The following is a 19,593-nucleotide window of genomic DNA, read 5'->3' on the forward strand; positions in this document are numbered from 1 at the left end:
TTAATTTTATTGAGTTTAAATTCTTTTCAAAAGTACAATTCATTATAAAACTTACCTGAAAAGTTTAACAAAAAGGAATAAATGTGTCGAGGTTGCGTGATTCGATATTTATTCTAAGAAAAAAATCAAGAATTTTTTTAGCAGATTTTTTTTAAAATTATATATGAATTTCAATCAAATAAAACATTTTTATTCAGATCAAGGAATGATTGAAAATTCATATTTAAAGTCTCATATTTTTTTTACAAAGAAAAATTGGTATTTTTTTTATAATTCCGATGAAAATTCTAACGAAGATATTAGTATTTTGCTATTCTTTAAGTATTAAAAAGTTTTATTGTTGATTAAGATATTACAGTTCTTATTCATTAAGTTTGAAAAACTTTCTGCCCAAGGATTTTGAAACATTTTTTCTTACTACTCTTTTTGATGCTTAACAAATTTAGTTTTAAGTACCTATAAATCTTAATTTTCTTGTCTAAGATTTATTTCGTTTTATTTTACCATTATTGTTTACATTTCAACCTGATTTCGTAGGTACTTATTGATTTATTTATAATGATTTATTACCTATTGATTATGAAATGATTATTATTTAGTATAAGTTGTTATATTTACAACATCATGATTAATAGGATTATCTATTTTAGGATTTGTGTATGTGATCTTGTGATTGTCATGTGCATGGAATGTTGTATGGTACAAACCAATCCCCATCCTTCTATCCTAAAATGTGAGGTATTATGAGTCCTAGTGAGGAGTATAATATTGTGTATGCATTTCACGGGGTTTCATTTAGTTAGGAGCAAAATTGTCACGTTTTCGGGATGTGGCTATTCTCATGTGATTATGGTGAGTTGAGTTTAGTGAGAAATGTTGCTAGTGCTCAGCGCAAAAAACCTTGAATCTCGTTAAGGAAGTTAATTTGACTTTCAAACGGGGGGTGTGTCTTAACCTCTTTTCGAGGAAGCTTTGTGTTTATCAAGTTCGAAATTAATTCCTTATCATTATCCTAAAACTAAGCGCAAATGTCGTCTTTTTTGGCTTTCCTTTCATAATGTGGCGCGGCATGGATTGTTTATATATTTTGATGCGCACGTTCGTTACTTTTGAATGAGATATGAGTGTGTGAAGATTTCGGAGAACAAAATTGGGCCTATCATTGGTCTCATAGTGTGTGAACGACCCTAGTATACCAGGGATTTGAAACCATAAGAACTTCAGGTAGAATTTGTTAATTTTATTAGGAAGAATGGTGTATAGGACGATTATATGTAGTTTTAAAAAGGCTTTAGCCAGCTAAGCATGAAACTTAATTATGATTAATATATGTTTTAGTAATTTTTATGTGCCTTTATTTTTGCATTTAACAATGATTTATTAAACCAAATAATTTTCCTTTAAAGCCAAAGTTTCCAAAGATTCTTAACCGTAGAGAAAAATGATTTTTAAAAAGCAATTAAGATTACGTGGTTATAAATAACTGGAATTATGAACTAATTGATTTTGTAATTTCAGGACTTTGAAATAATTTCATCAATAAATCTATATTCAAACCTGCTGTTGAAACTTGATGGTTCCTGGTATTGGGGGTTTGTATGTTCGCCAACAGATCTCGAGAACTTCCCGCTAATTCGGAAGTCACACTCAACCAAAGTGTCATGGTTGAGACAACATAACCTACCTTTAAATCCAGATGAATAATTTGTTTGGAATGAATATAGTGGACTCCCTCAACTATTTGCTTCATAAATACCCTACAAAAATATACATTTCATTAAAAAAGAGTGCAACATTACACTTAAGTTTAGTAAAAAAAGTTTAGTAAAAAAATATATTGTTTTAGACAAAACTTACTTCTAATAGATATTTTCAATAAAAAATGAAATTGGGCTCTTACGAAAAAGGCAAGAAAAAATGTTAATTTTTTTAATTCCAAACTTTGAAAATAAACAAAAAAGTTACAAAAAAATTTGCCAAAGTTAGTACTTTATCTTACAAACTAGCGGCTACGCCCCTTGAGGTCCTCGAGGCCTCTAGTTGTACTTTAAATGTTTTTTTTTTTTAATAATACGTAACATTTCTATGTTGCGTTCAAGTCTCTACGTAAAAAATGTGATTTCTCTTAGGAGGGTGGTGTTAACCTCTCCCAAAATAGTTATAAACCTATGAGGAGCCACCTTGTTAAGGACAACCCGATCGGTTTAGCAGTTAGCGAGATCTTTCGGTACAGGCAAATAGACACACAGACAGACAAACAGACAACCTTTTACTTTATTATAAGGATATATAGATTGTACAATAACTTTACTATAATTGGAAGTAATCGTTCTTGTTAAAGCAAAGCTTCTCTATGATATCAATATACCTGCAAGCCTTCTCACTAAGCACAAATTCTTCATCAATAACTCTGTCAAACAATTCTCCACCACCGATACTGAATATAAAATATGTGTTATATTTTAAGCATAAATTTGTAAAAGTTAACCAGGTTTCGGCGAATATATAAATGCATAATTATAAGATTATAACCAGTTTTGTTAGCCCCGAGATGTCGAATATGATTATGATTGTACATTTTTTTTATTAGTAGAAAACTGAATACAATTCGATAAGATACATAATTTTTTAGTTTGGCTGAAAACCAGTTCTTATCCACCGGATATTAATCGGCTTTGAAGCCACACTGACAAAGAAATATATAATTTTTGTCAACTATAGAGCTTATAGGTATCGTAGCATACAATTCCTAATTTGAAGTAGTAGATGAATATATCAGTATGTCCTGTAAGATACCGTACACGACAAGACCGATAGGTGTAAGTTTTTAGGGAATCTTTGTATTTCCTGTTAAAAGTTCTGTATTTATTATACCAAAATCACCATTTATATTTAAAGTCATTTAATAGACATTAACCATACAAAAATTGCATACCAGAATTAAAGGAGTTGTTTTTTTTATTATTGTTTGATAGTTTGTAATCTACCCCCCCCCCCCCCCCCCCTATAAAATATCAAGAGGCTCAGTGCAAAGCCATTCTAGTTGTGTAAGAATTTAAAAAGAATAATGAAATATTAATTAAAATAGTTTGATAAGATAAAATTGATTTAATTTTTTAACATTGAAATCTACGTATTTTAAAGCAATTAATAATTTGGTGAGTTATCAATTCCACATATGCATCACATTATTCAGTCATCAGAAAGCAAATTATTAGGATAGCGCAAACTTCATTTCTCCCTTTGCTTTAATCTCAGTATAACAACTCATAATTTTTGCTGACTGGCTGATTTGCTATTGTTAAACAGTTTCCATTATTATAATTTCCCAATCTTTGCTTATTGGCTGATTTGTTATTGTGAAACCATTTCACGCCAGGCTATAATTGAATCAAGACAAAAGTAAGTGCCGAGCTCTGGGACCTATGTATGGGGAAATTAGACATAAAACCATGATGATTCCAGGTAACTCCTAGTGGATGAAAATCAAACTTGAAATTTTCAAATCTAATTTTCTCAAAAAGCCCCCGCTGAAATATTTTGGTTTTACCTGAGATCATCATGGTTTTATGTCTAATTTCACCATACATAGGTCCCAGAGCTCGGCACTTACTTTTTTCTTGATTCAATGTAGACTGGCGTGATTTGCGTTCATGATAATTTGCGGGGAAATGAAGACCCACTTCACTAATAATAAGACTTGTATGCAAATTGCAATAAAGGTAAACTCTTACATTTTAACAAGATTTGGTTTCTAAAAACGGATAAAATAAGCCAAAATTAGTTAGCTTGAGATTTCTGCGCTGCTAAAGGACAATTGGTATTTGTGCTTTGGTCAGTTTTGAAGCTAGTTGTTTCGCACTTAGCCTCTGGGGTCATTCCCTCCGATTAATTACATTCAGTGGTGCCTTATATTTTTCTTCACAGAGCCATATTTCCTTTAGGGGGATATATATAAAACCCCACTTAACGCCCTAAAACTTGATCTGGACTAATATGAATCTTCCCTGTAAGTAAGGGAAAAATTTTTAAGCTTTTTACTGTACATTTAAAACATTTAAAAGTTAGGTAGATTCTCTTGGAATCTTATAATGGAGAGCATTTATCAAAAATACAAAATTGCATTTAGTTTCTATACAAAGCAGTATTACAGGGATAGATTAATGGAAGAATTAGATTTTCCTTTACCTTTTTCCTGTATCTTCATATTTAAGAGATGTGTTTCTGTTTTGAAAATGGATCAAGAATACGTGGAATTATATTGTGACTATTTGTAAATTACTGTCGTCAATTTAGGTTGCTAATATAGCCCCCTGATAATGGTCAATATGTTCCTCCATGAAAAAGGGGTGGGAGATATTGTTATATTAACCAGCTGGGAGAAAACAGGGTATGCAATGATCTCTCACAATAGCAACGCATTCTATATCCATTTTTCAAAAGGATCACGCTTGAACCGATTAAGTAATTAGGTAAGCTTTATAATGGTCATTGCAAGCCAGGAGCGATATCAATAAAAAATATAGGTTAAAGAGATTTCATGAAATCTTCATATCCATTAATCTGACTTTAATATCGGGTCAAATTGAATTTTTAAAAATGCATAAATCAAGAATGATAACTTCTTATAACTCATATTTAGTAGCGCAGCTTCTTTTTAATTATGGTTAGCCATTACGTCATTTAAGTAATATTAAAACATTACTGTTAAAACTTCGTAGCAGCGCTACGCATGGGCATGAACTTCAGTCCTGTTTTAAGGTTGTTGCTGCGCTTCTTATGGACGTACTTTCCCTGGATTTATCTATAATATAGTTGCTACGCTACTTAATTTTACAAATTTAAAAATCTTCAATTAAACTTTTAGGCTACTTTAATCTTCAGTTGAATACGTTTTTAGTTATATAAATATCAGAGATGAAGGGGACATTAGACTGTAAATTACACCTGAAACCAAAGTTCTTTGGCTCTAAAATTTTGGGTATTTTTATTTCATTTTGATTAGTGCGGCCCTAACTATTAGTGTCCACTATTTTCAACCAATACACAATGTAATTTTGTTTAACATCATTGGAGATGTGAATTAATTTATTGTTCAGTGTCTTATCCCTGGTAAATATTCTTTCTTGATTTGGTCTAATACATGCAGGGAGAAAGGAGATCTTGGAGTGTTTTACTGGTACCCAAACAATTTCTTCCATTTATTGGCTATAAAATTTTGGGTATTTTTATAAAATTTAGCTCGGTGTCTACTGTTTAGCATTTCTTATCTACAGAAGGGGTAATTGTTTATTTTCCGGTGTCTTTTCCCTTAGAATTTATGGTTTAAATCTTCTTACAATATTTACCACCTACTGAATGCAAAATCACCCTAAATTTAAATTTGAGAGAAGATTAATTTATCGTTCATTGTCCTATCGCTAGATCCCTGATATGTATAAGTAGCCAATGGTCTGATTTATCAATATTGACAGGGGCATGTTTGGGACGTGATCACGGGGGTGTGGTTACATCACCCCCCCCCTCCCCCCCCAGTACTACGTAGTTACGTACTTGGAAAAGCAACAAGGACAATTAAATTCACATGTATCATAGCAGATAAAAGATAAAAAAAAAAAACATGAATTGGGCAAATAGTCTTTCTCTCAAAGTCTGTTTTGATCAATTTGGGGGGGGGGGGAAGAGTTGTAGATTTATTTAAATGTCATAAACCTTTATTTTTTCTGCATATTAGTTTTGCATATTAAATTTTATATGAGAAGGACAATTCTATCATAAATTATTTTAATACTGCTATGTGTTAAATAAATAGTTTTGGAAAAGCTTTTATATTTAAAGAGGGGTGTGCGGGGGGTTAATCCTGCCTCCCCAATGATCCATCCCTGCGGGGATGATCAGTAGCCATTGATTGTGAGTGTTACAACAACAATAGGGGGTGCCAATACAAAGCTGTAAAATAACAAATCTTTAGTTTTTGTACTGTCAAATAATGTACTGCCTACATTTCATTTTTATTTCTGGGAGAAGCAGCTTATAGTGACGAATAAAAATGACGTCATACAATACAAATGATAAATGATAGTACATTATACATTTAACCATTGATCAATTACAATTTATACTTGCCTAAAATTAGTCATTTGTATTGCATGACGTCATTTTTTAAGCTGTTTCTGTCCGGCCTCTTTCTTCGGATCGGAAATTCTTACTACTTCTTATAAGTGCTAAATTCTTAATTATATGATTAAAAAAAGAAGATTGAAAATTGATTTATCGTTCTTCTGCTTTAAAATGTAATACAAAAATTAATTTGTAAAATATTAATTTAGCTCTTTTATCAACAACAATTTTGTGGATCCTAGAAACTCTTAAGAATGTTGACATTAACCATATTTGATTCTACACACACACACACACACACACTCACATACACACAAACACACACATATTACACATAGACACACAAAAAAACACACACACACACACCGACAGGAAAAATGGAAAACTAATTTTGCTCAGAATAGCTATTTATCGCATCAGCTTTCCGCGGATATTAAAATGAAACATTATAATATTTTATGATTTTTATTTTGATATTCCGGGAAAATTGTCTATAATTCGTTGCTATAAATGATTTTTCAGTATGGTTCTAATCCATCGGATATTAATCGGTTTCGAGGCCATACTGAAAAAAATATTACTTGAAGATTTCTATTTATCAGTGCAGCTTCTGTATAGTTAAAAAATGTCCGAAGGAAAGTAAAACTGTCATAATACGCAGCCTCTTTATGCACAGTTTATCTCTACTCAAATACCTATTACACACAAAACCTAAATCATATCATCAAAAAAAATAAGTCTAAACATTAATTTACGGAATATACTTAAATCGATGAGCTTACTCTCCATCCTTTTCTTGTATTCTTTCAAAATATTTAGATAAATTTACCAAAGACTAGCTTCCCTGAAAAACAACTTAAAGATGTTGTATTGAATAAATTTAATGGGTCGAATATAAAATGTAGCAACTCATGGCTAGCTAAAGAATCAATATCATTGTAAGGCCATAGCAAGTATCCCCCCCCATAGTAGACATTAACTTCTTGTACATACTAATTTTTTAGTAGCGAAGCTACTTTATTAGGGTTTAGGGTGTGTGCTTAATTTAAAAAGTATTTTGGGAGAAAAAGCAAAAAATCATGTAGTGCACATCGTTTTTCGCCTAAATATTTGACACCTCCTTTAAACCATAATCGAGGGAATTGTGACTTTTTTAATTATCTGTGTAAGAGGTGTGTAGAGGGGCGGATACACACCCCTTCTGCACGCCACTGATTCAGGTTGGGGACAGGTCAATTGCAAAATAAAATAAACTAATAATTAGTATTAGAGTTGTTCCTCTAAAAGTATCTTGTAACAGGCCATAAGTTAAGGATGACATCATCCATGGTTAACGTAATTTTAAAAACCTTGTAACTACTTTCAGTATCAAAGAAAAAAAATAAAGTTGATTTTGAAGCAACAAGAATAACACAGAAAGTGGGGCACGAAATTATGGATAACATAAATTATTTTTAGCTTCAACAATGAAAACTAGCGGTTATGTTATATCGCTGGGAGGGGGTGGGGAGAGAAGTCAACCACCCCCCCCCCCTTATCAATATCACATACCCTGATATCTTTTATATAAATATTTCTATTAAAATCAATTGTAAAAGTGCTGCGCTGCTTCGAAAGTCACAATTCAAGACATATTTAGGCCTTAAGGTTCTCTAATAATAGTTTAACGGTAATTTATCAATTTATTTTTTAGCCCTTTTTCCTTCGCGCGTTTCTTTCATTTTTGACGCAAAGGGTGTTCTGTAAAGCTTAAGTTTCCTTCTGTTAAAATTGATAAATTCTTTTTAAAGGCGAATCTAAACTTTAAGTTGAGCTTGTTGGTTAGATTTTAATCTATAATACAAAGTAGCTTGATGTCTGTCCGTCCGTCCCTTAAGATCTGTGGTGGTTTTAAGCTATTTTCTTGGGGGGTGAGACACCACCAACCCCCCAAAAATGAAAATCCCCCCCCCCCCCAAAAAAAAACAAAAAAATAGTTTTCTGGGGAAACTACTTCACAAAAAAGGGCAGCACCAGAAATACTTAATTTTTTCTCTTCTTTAAATTTACTTTAAATTACCTCTAGGGGCAAAGCCCCTAGAGGCTAGGGGCGAATCCGCTACTACAATATATAGGAAGAACATAAAAGTAGAATAAGGGGTTCTAGCAAGGATCTTAAGGAATAAGACTTTGGAAGATTATGTGTAAAAGATATTGGTTGAAAAGTTTGGAAGCAAGTGGTCTGGAACTAATCAATCACAATTCTCGAATAAGATCTAAAGGTTATAAAACTTTGGGCATCACTGTTACAGTCAAATGGGTCCTATAGGAATAGAATAATGAAAAGTCTGCTAAACATGTGTAAGCTGAAACAATTTGGACAGGTAGTGTTAATAAATCATAAAATATGTTAACGAGTAGCTACTCTATTGAAAAATACCAATATTGAATAATTTGTGTTAACTAATTTTGACGCAAATGATGAATTATCTAAAAATCGTGCATCACTCACTTACACGTCTAAATCGGAGTTCGATCCTCAAAATCCTTTCTGATTTTTAATGGTTTTGTACACTGGGGTTTGTTAAAGAAAAGATTGAATATTTAGTTGTTTGAATCGTTAAAATTTAAGTAACGTTTGTAGAAAATAACAGAAAACGGCTACTGAGAAAAGTTTTTATGATTTACTTTTCCATAAAAATTAGGAAAGAGAAGAGAACTGTTAACTATATTATTAAACCTGCAATATTTAAGTATCGGACTGCAAGCAATTATTGCACTTCTTATGTCAAAACTGTATCAAGACTAATTGTTTTACTCATCAAATCACAGCTCGGCCATTTAAAATCATTCATTTACATTACATTTCTTACATAATGGGGCCTAATGGCTACAAAACAGGGGTAATTATGTCCATATGTAGCGCAGTCATAACTAGCCAACAGTATATAAAGTATTAAATGCATTCAAATATATTATGAAGCAGTGGCGTGCACTGTGATTTACTTTGTGAAACAATTTTAGGGTGAAAATAGGGAGAGGCATTTTAAATTTGTATTTTAAGGGGGGGTGGGGGTAAATTATGGCGTGAAGTGTATTTTTCTGTTGAGGGGGGGGAAGGGGTGTCAATTTTATAGTAAATGAAATTTAAAGGAAATCTTTTTTTATTTCTGTCAGCTAACAATTGATGCAATGACAAAAAAGTTACTTACTATTCAGTAATAAGACACATCTCATTTCTTCCATTGTCGAAAGCATCGAACAGCTGAAGCAGTTTGCCAGCTTTAAGCTGATTCATTATCTCGATTTCTCTTTCAACATTTCTCCTAAAAAAAAAATACAAAATGACAATTTATTGAAATAAAAGAATACTAGCGGCTTCGCCCCTAGCCTCTAGGGGCTTTGCCCCAAGAGGTAATTAAAAAAAAATTGGAGCTGCCCCAGTATCAATTTCAAAATTTTCGGGGGAAAAAATTGCAGCTGCCCCAGTATCAATTTTAAAATTTTCGGGAAAAAAAAATTAGATCTGCCCCAGTATCAAATTCAAAATAAAAAAAATAAAAAAATGGGGGGGGGATTTTTTTGTTTTTGTAAGGGTTAGGGGTGTCCCACCCCCCAAGAAAATAGCTTAAAACCACCACAGGACCAATAAGTATATACCCTGAAGAGTAGAATCCGATCGGTTCAGCGGTTACCGAGATCTTAAGGGACAGACGGACGGACAGACAGACAGACAAACAGACGGACGGACAGACATCAAGCTACTTTGTATTATAGATTAAACAGATAATTAAAATAAGTTAAAGTGTAGATGCTTATTGGTCAAGATAGTTTTAAGTGTGATTTCATTAATTTTTCAATAACTTTCATGTTATCATTTAAAGAAGACAATTTCCAATATGGCTTTAAAACAATTAATATCCGCTGGATTAGAACCGGTTCTCAACTATACTGAAAAATTATCTATAGCACCGTGTTATAGATAATTTTCCACGAATATTAAAATAAAAGTCATAGAATTATTATTAGTATTGTTGGCCTGGGTCTTAGGTCCCTCGGGGGTAACAAAACTTATAATCTTTCTACTCGTGGAAAGCTGTCTACAATACGATAAATAAATAACAATTTTTATATCACGGATTGACATACAAGCATACCAGCTTCTACCAATAACGAAATTAATTCAAAAATAAATCACGAAACCTATACGTGTTTTTCAGCTGTCGTTGTGGGCAACACATCGTAAAAACTGACGACCTCTCAGTCCCTATTTGCATCCCAAATATAATTTTAGATTTTTTTTCGCTTGTTGGTTATACCTTATTCCTGCAAGCATACAGACATAAGGAATTTCAAAGTGGAGTTTAATAAAAAAAAACAAGGACACTTATGTGACATGTCATTGTCTAATAACAACACAAATTTAAACAAGGCACAACCAACAATTAGATCATAATTTACAAACAATCCAGGATAAGTTTGATTATTTTAATGTCTTTAATTATGACGAAGTTTTATAGCTTATAATTACTGACATCTAACGTACGGATTGGAAATTTTTACCTGTCCTCTCTTCTGGTGCACGTGACAAATTTGGCGGCGAAAATTTGACCTCCATCCTTTCTGCGACATTTCATAACTCGGCCAAATTTACCCCTAAACAATTATTAAAATGTTTGCTCTGTCTCTCTTTCGAAGCTGTAAGTATGTCTGTATATCCTTATATTTGTCTGTCTATACTTAAATTTTTCTGTCTATCCTTATATTTGTCTGTTTATCCTTTTAATTGTCTGTCTATCCTTATATTTGTCTGTCTATACTTAAATTTTTCTGTCTATCCTTATATTTGTCTGTTTATCCTTATAATTGTCTGTCTATCCTTATATTTGTCTGTTTATCCTTATAATTGTCTGTCTATCCTTATATTTGTCTGTCTATACTTAAATTTTTCTGTCTATCCTTATATTTGTCTGTTTATCCTTATAATTGTCTGTCTATCCTTATATTTGTCTGTTTATCCTTATATTTGTCTGTCTATACTTATATTTGTCTGTCTATCCTTATATTTGTCTGTCTATACTTATATTTGTCTGTCTATCCTTATATTTGTCTGTCTATCCTTTTATTTGTCTGTCTATCCTTATATTTGTCTGTCTATCCTTATATTTGTCTGTCTATCCTAATATTTGTCTGTCTATCCTTATATTTGTCAGTCTATCCTTATATTTGTATATCTATCCTTAAATTTGTCTGTCTATCCTTATATTTGTCTATCTATCCTTATATTTGTCTGTCCATCCTTATATTTGTCTGTCTATCCTTATATTTGTCTGTCTATCCTTATATTTGTCTGTCTATCCTTATAATTGTCTGTCTATCCTTATATTTGTCTGTCTATCCTTATATTTGTCTGTCTATCCTTATATTTGTCTGTCTATCCTTATATTTGTCTGTCTATCCTTATATTTGTCTGTCTATCCTTATATTTGTCTGTCTATCCTTATATTTGTCTGTCTATCCTTATATTTGTCTGTCTGTCCTTATATTTGTCTGTCTATCCTTATATTTGTCTGTCTATCCTTATATTTGTCTGTCTATCCTTATATTTGTCTGTCTATCCTTATATTTGTCTGTCTATCCTTATATTTGTCTGACTATCCTTATATTTGTCTGTCTATCCTTATATTTGTCTGTCTGTCCTTATATTTGTCTGTCTATCCTTATATTTGTCTGTCTATCCTTATATTTTTCAGTATATCCTTATATTTGTATATCTATCCTTAAATTTGTCTGTCAATCCTTATATTTGTCTATCTATCCTTATATTTGTCTGTCTATCTTTATATTTGTCTGTATTTCTGTCTATCCTTATATTTGTCTGTATTTCTGTCTATATGTATTTTGGTCATCTGTCTATCTATACAAGTCCATGTCATGTTTATTCACCTATCCTATTATTTAAAGAAGTAAGATTTTTTTCTGTAGTGAAGGATCTCGCTAACCGCTGAACCGATATGATTCTTTTTACTTCTTTTTTCCCCCAAAAAATATTATTTTTTAAAAACTTAAATTGAAAACTTAAGTGCCCCTAGAGGCATCTAGGGGGCGTATTCGCTAGAACGTCTATATGTCGGTATGTCTATCTTTTTGTCTAGCTTTCTATCTTACTATCTATGTTTATATCTTTCTATCTCTTTGTCTTACTACAATTTTTGTGTCTGACTTTCTATATTTTCTATCTGTCTTTTTGTTTGTCTATCTGTTTTTAACCTGTCTATCTATCTATCCATCTACCAACCTGCCAATCTCATTGAGCATCTCGAAGACAGCGCGAACATCCTTCTGGCGTTTGAGGGTAACTTTCCGGTGGTGAAACGCACACTCGGGATCTGAAACATAAATATTGATATTATTTTTGGCAGGTATTATTCATAAATCGCTAAAGTCTAACTTTATACATAATAGATTGTTCCATTAGATTTAAGAAAACATTTCATTAGTGTTCAAGTATCAACAAAGAAATTTATCTTTTCGATATTTTGTCATCTGTGGCCACTTGATAATTCAATTTTATTTATTTACCATTTTCAGAAAAGTGGACAAAATGAATGAAAAAAAACATCGTTTTGAAAAAAAAAGATTAAAATCTCTCTTATCAAAAATGTATAAGGAAAGTGAATCTTTAAATATTTGATAACCAGTCACCGTTAATAATTAGATAAAGGTGGTTCTCTTCCCCCCCCCCCCCCTTCCTATCATTCTTTTTAAGTTAGATAATTTATAATATAAGAAAAATAGCATACCTACAATCTTTTTAAAAATCATTATATGATTTTAATATTTTATAAATTGCATAATATAACCCTGTTTTATGAATACACACTACACCCTGACTAAATCTGATGGTATGCATTGATATATGTATATATATATATATATTATGTGTGCTTAAATAGCGATACAGGGATGGGATTATTGTCGATAAATTATTCTTTTTTATTTACTACTAATCTTTGAATGTACTTAGTTGGTAGTTTGTAATTACTTGGAAACGGTTGTAAATTAATTTAATCGACAATCATCATTGGTCTCTGCTTTAAACACTACTAGCGGATACGCCCCTAGAGGCCTCTAGGGACACTTGATACACCCTCATTTCTCTTGGGAGGGTGGTGGTACCCTCCCCCAAAATGGTTATAAACCTTCCCACGACCTATGAGAAGCTACCCTGTTAAGGAGAACCCAATCAGTTGAGCGGTTAGCGAGATCCTTCGGTACAAACACACAGACAAACATCAATCCTGTTACTTTATTATAAGAACAAGCGGCTACGCCCCTAGAGGCCTCTAGGGGCACTTGAGGAGGGGAGAGTGGAAGTTGATAACCCAATTTCTTATTTTAGATTTTAAAAGAAAAAGTTATAAAAAAAATTTTGGGGGGAGGGCAAAAAAAATTTTTTTTGAGGGGGGGATTTTCCATTTTTTTGGGTGGGTTGGGGGTGTCCCACCCCCCAAGAAAATAGTTATAAACCTTCCCGTGACCTATGAGAAGCTACCCTGTTAAGGAGAAGCCGATCGGTTCAGTGGTTAGCGGGATCCTTCGGTACAAACAAACACACACACAGACACACAAACATCCTGTTACTTTAGTATAAGGATACAGAATACATTGTAATTGACCAATGGTAAATATGTATACTGGTTTATCATTGGTCATTGTATGACGTCATTTTTTATCAGGCACTAACAGCTGCTTCATTAATGTAGCGCAGTCACAAGGAGATGAATTTAATTCACAAAAAAGTTAAGATAATTAAATTAAGTTAATGTGTGAGATATTGACTGAACACTGCGTGCACAGGTATATTGCATTTATAGATTAGCTGCTCTACAAAAATACACACTATAAATCTATTTTTTAGCATTTTAACATTTCCTCTTATTTGTAATTGGAAAAGGCCTGACATAAAATTAATATTCGCATGAATTAACTAATCTAGGATGAGCTAAAGGACCGACATTAAAATAGATAGATAGATAAAAGAAACGATACAGAGATAAGTTGAAAAAAGATTGTCATGTGAAAAGAGGCTAGGGGCGAATCCACTGACACTAAAAATACACCCCTCTTGGTGTTTTTAATACACCCCCATAGATTTTGGTTTAGGGGGGTTTCAAATATCGTCATGGGTTGTCTGAATTTTTTTTGATGCGCTTCGCACAAAACAAAAGTGATAAGTAACTTATAATGCTGCTTATACAAATATTAGCTGTGCTTGAATTTGATGTATTGACTGAAGCAGACTGCGGATGCGGCTGCCGAGCCCTGGCAAGAATGAATGATCCAAAGCTAGTGAAGGATAAACATATTTTATTTTATCATTTCTAAAAATCGCTGTCTTTCTAGTACTGCGTCAAAGTCTCTTTTTTCCCTCAATCTACTTTTAATTTTTTAGCAGATTTTAAAAATGCCTAACGATGATTTTCTGTATGCTACTAGATTAATTTATAGAAAACGTTTAGTAACATTTCCGCGAAAGAATTGTCTTAAGATTATAAAACTTTTTATTCTAAAAACTTATTTGCCAACGTAGCTGAATGTATGCTGCATAGGATATCTAGAAATATATAATAGTAATCATCCTCATTTTTCAGAAACGCTTCGTATGATTCCTGGCAGGTTTAAAGCTATAAAACATGACAACCCACTAAAGAATATAATCAATTTTAAAAGTGAAATATGGCTCATTTCTAGTGTAAACTAGAAAGTAAATCTGTAAGTAAAAAAATGTTGTTATCAATATTACATCTTTTTTTCTTAAGATCTTGTAGCTTGTTATAGTAGGGCAGACAGACATGAGTCATATTTCTTAATCAAAACTTTCAAATTGTTTATTAATGAAGTTTCTCTACAACAAGGGTAATCTTTTTTATTTGAAAACGAATTTTAATTTTTATAAAATAAAAGCTTAAAATCATAACGTTTTCTCGCAAAAATGCTATTAAAAGTTTTTGTAATGATTACACCAACAAAAAATGTTTTCTTTTTTTATTATGACATTTAGTCTTTTTCATTCTACTGTATTCTACATTACTATTTTTTTTTATTAGTAATGGGGTTGTCCTATTTTTGCCTCAATAAAAAATATGTAGCTATCTAAATAAAGCCTTCTTTTTTAGTTCTACCTAAACTTTTTATGTATAGCCCCATCATCTAAATTATGTACTTTTGAGGACAGAAAAAATATAAGCATGCATTGTTTCAGCTGCCTAACTTTGTAGCTTGATAGATTGCTTATTACCATTATTATAGTTCTAGTAAGGACTAGAATAAGTACGTGGTATAGGTCATTGTATTAGATGCGTAGCCACTCTATCAATAATTTTCTTTGTCTGAATGTCCGTCAGTGAATTAATCAACACTCTAGAATCAATAAAATATTTAAAAAGGATCATTAAAATGTTTTAAAATGATCATTATTGGGAAAAAAAGTAAACTGTATTCCTAGATCATTGTTATTTAGGAATATAAGGTAGTGGACGAAAAAGTAATGTACATCCCCAATAGTAATAAACAAGATACCCCTTCTTAATTATTCTTTTAAAAGTTTGGAAATTGCAATCTTCAACCAATCAATCAAGATTTCATACAAGTCCCCAAAATTGTTTATCCAAAGTATGAGAAAACGTATCTATAAAACTTTGGTTAATTTATAGTCGAATGTCTTATCCCTCCCAGCTCGATTTGCAGTGCAATATTAGCATAATCAATGTAAATTTGAATTATGATTATTAGCTGAGCTACTTATGGATGTTGCCATCCTTGTTTATCTCTGTAATTTCAATATCTTATATCACCGAAAATAATAGAGCTACCAAGTGTGAATAAAACATTAAATTTTTAATTCACACGTACTTCACTTTAAAAGTTTTTAAACTGTTCTTTTTTTGATGGAGGGAGGGGATATCTACTTGAAAAACAGCCTAAAACTAGATAAGATCTATATAAAGAGCTTCGTAGGAAGGTAGGGGACATTTGATACCTAAAGTTTTTGATCTAATTATTAAGATTACGTAGTAATAAAATTTTTGGTACCAGTTTAATTTACATTCGAATTGGGGATTCATATAAATTAATCGCCCATTGTCTTATAACTACAGTAAACAGTAAACTTAGGTACATGGATATTTAGAACCCAACAACTTACTATTGGCACTCTAATGTAGTTAAATTGTATTGCAACAGCATAGCACAGCATCATTCAACAACACAACAACAATGTTGCTAATCCTAAACAGCAGCCACAGTGAAATTATTCAGGCAGTTCATTAATTTAGGACCGTCTAAAGAGTCGGTTTAATCGTCATCAATAAGGAAAATTAAATTCTATTTAAAAGAAACAATGATACTGGCTGGCTGAAAAGTTTGAACCAAAAAAGAATTTCCCAACCCTAATTTGAAGATGCCTAAATAAGCTTGAAATTTTTATTGAAAAACCTTTGTTTGGGGGTCCTATGGCATTATTGTATGACAAAGCCATAAGTGTTTTCCCGATATTAACTATCTATTTCAATAGTACGTTTGCTCTATCAAAAGTTTTAAAAATTCCAATTTCTAAATTTTTTTTCCATGGTATGACCATAATTAGCATTTGACAATATTAGCTTAGTACAGACATTATTCATAAACACAAATATTTAGTCGGGGAAAAAGGGATCGTTTTATTTATCATCAAAATTCCTTTTAAAAAAATATCCCTGAACAAGAAAAAAATGTAGCCGAAAGTAGGGTGGCAACAATAAACTTACAGCATTTTTGGCAGGCATTGTTATACAATTATTCAATATACTAATTTAGTAATTATATATTATCATGACAATAATTTAATTTCCATCCGCGCGCATTTGCGCGCACAAGGTTTTGCCAGTAGACAATTTTGACACCCCTTTGAACCAAAATCAATGGGGGGGGGGGGGCCTAAAGAGATTTTTGGACAGACAACCCAAATTAAGGGAAGTGCAACAACCATCCCTAATATGGCCAGGGAGTTGATAAAATCCCTACTGCATGCCTCTGAATTTACGTATTTTAGCTGTAATCTTTGCATAATTAAACCAATAATATAAATAAAGTAAATTAGAACAGATGTTTAAGATTGTTTTATAAATTATCAATTTTTAACGGAATGGCAAGATTATTTTGGAGCTAGTGACCTATCACTGTATCTATGTTATATGAAACATGCATAAAGAATTGTCAAATGTTGTGAGTGACGACCATGTACTTATTTACAATTTACATATTCTAGTTAGAGCCACGAACAAATATTATGAGTGGTAACCATGTACTTATTTACATTTTCTAGTTAGAGCCACAATCAAATATTATGAGTGGAAACCATGTACTTATTTACATATTCTAGTTAGAGCCACAAACAAATATTATGAGTGGTAACTATGTACTTATTTACATATTCTAGTTTGAGCCACAAACAAATATTATAAGTGGTAACCATGTACTTATTTACATATTCTAGTTAGAGCCACAAACAAATATTATGAGTGGTAACCATGTACTTATTTACATATACTAGTTAGAGCCACAAACAAAGATTATGAGTGGTAACCATGTACTTATTTACATATTCAAGTTAGAGCCACAAACAAATATTATGAGTGGTAACCATGTTCTTATTTACATATACTAGTTAGAGCCACAAACCAATATTATGAGTGGAAACCATGTACTTATTTACATATTCTAGTTAGCGCCACAAACGTAGGAGTGGACAAACGCAGAACAGGACACTTAACCTAACCTATTTTAGACCATCTTTTAGGTTTTTTAATGCCTAACCCCTGCAGGGGGGCTTAGTAGTACATACATATCTTAACCTAACCTAATCTGTATAGAAATACTTAAATTAAATTAATATTTTAACACTCCTGGAACCGTATTCCATGTAACTGTTCTATTTCATTTCTAATTATCATGTTAATTTATGTAATTTAAATAATTAAGTTTCTGAGTTTATCAATTATTATTTAAATACATTATAATCTAATGTATAATATATTAATGGATGTAGATATACGTGGATTTTATAACAGGAAAAAAAATTGTCGTCAATTTAGCTTGCCAACATGGAACTAATTTATTGGTCAGTTCATTCATCCAGTATGAGAGGAGGGGGTCAAGTTAGGGAATCGTTAATTTAGCCCGCTGTGTGTTTCACTTTATTAGAGAACATGAAAATCTGGTGTACTATCCAAGTAATAATTTATTCATTAATATATTTACAAGTTGGATGACCCCAGAAAGAAATTATGTCCATTCAAATCCGCATTTTATTATATCTATATAGTGTGTCATCCTATATACGAAAGTAATATGCTGTCTATTTGAATATATGTCCGCTAAGATCTCGCAAATGTCTACATAGTTCTTTCCACAATTTAAGGGAAGGTTTCAGTCCATTTGAGGGCGATTTCGGCACCCCCCCCCCCCTTATTCACTTGGGTAATAGCCCCTAGAGAACCCTCCCTCTAATGAAAATGTGGGTGTTACATTACCACAACTCCCACCCCCTTTCCTTTAAAAAAAAAATTTTTAATCCAAATTTTTTCATTTGTTTGTTTACAAATAATAATTTAGTGGAGGGGGAGAGTAAGGGGAGGATAATTAAACTGTAATTTTGCTATTCTCTGCTAATTTGACAAATCTGTTGAAGTGAAGAAACATTGAAACTAAATAAATATTCAAAATTTTCATTGATTTTAAATATTTTTTAAAAAGATAAAAATATTTTTTTTTGGGGGGGGGGAATTTTCTCCTCACTCCCGTATAATTGTTATCAAAAAATAGCTTAATATCCCCGCAGGACCAGTATATACGTTCCCTGAAGAGTAAAGCCCAATCAGTTCAGTGGTTACCTTTGTATTATAGATAAAATATGAAAATTTGTTAAATATAACAGATTTTCAACTAAAGTAAAACTCTCTTGAAAAGAGAACAATTTCAAAATGCTAAAACTAGCAAAATATTGAAACCACAGGTTTCTAGAATCAATTTGTCTACCATTTGTATAAATTAATGACCTATAAAAAAGTAAAAATTTATTAAATATAATAATTTTTCAACTAAAGTTGATAATCTTTAGAATAAAGAAAATTTAAAGATGTTAAAAATTGTTTCTATATAACTGAGTGTCCACCATTTACATAAATCAATGACCCTAAAATAGATAAAATTAGAAAATGTATGAAATATAATACAATAATGTCAACGCCTATCGAATTTGGATTTAGGGATATGTAAATAAAAAAAATATATATAAAAAACTTCTAGGAAAGATTTTACTTGGGAGGGTGGATATTTGTAAACATTCACTGGACCTAAATGAATATTCACGAAAAAGAAAAACCATATCGGAACATCAGTTGTCAAAATTTTAAAGTACACACACAGAGACTGTTACTTTTACATTAAAGGATG

At 31.7% G+C, this 19,593-nt stretch overlaps 1 protein-coding gene across 1 annotated transcript in view; it reads right to left on the reverse strand.

The window, feature by feature from the left end:
* Positions 1-19,593, reverse strand: part of LOC145319356 (myosin light chain kinase, smooth muscle-like) — a 116,361-nt gene that overhangs the window by 36,407 nt on the left and 60,361 nt on the right. The window contains exons 2-6 of the mRNA XM_080161441.1: positions 12,398-12,488; positions 10,663-10,755; positions 9,312-9,425; positions 2,369-2,437; positions 1,685-1,757 (exon numbers count right to left, since the gene is read on the reverse strand). Of these exons, the coding sequence (XP_080017567.1) occupies positions 1,685-1,757; positions 2,369-2,437; positions 9,312-9,425; positions 10,663-10,755; positions 12,398-12,488 (440 nt within the window). The remainder of the gene's footprint in view (positions 1-1,684; positions 1,758-2,368; positions 2,438-9,311; positions 9,426-10,662; positions 10,756-12,397; positions 12,489-19,593) is intronic.

Source organism: Acartia tonsa, chromosome 5 (assembly GCF_053477335.1).
Source record: "Acartia tonsa isolate MP-2025a chromosome 5, ASM5347733v1, whole genome shotgun sequence".
Classification (NCBI taxonomy): Eukaryota; Metazoa; Arthropoda; class Copepoda; order Calanoida; family Acartiidae; genus Acartia; species Acartia tonsa.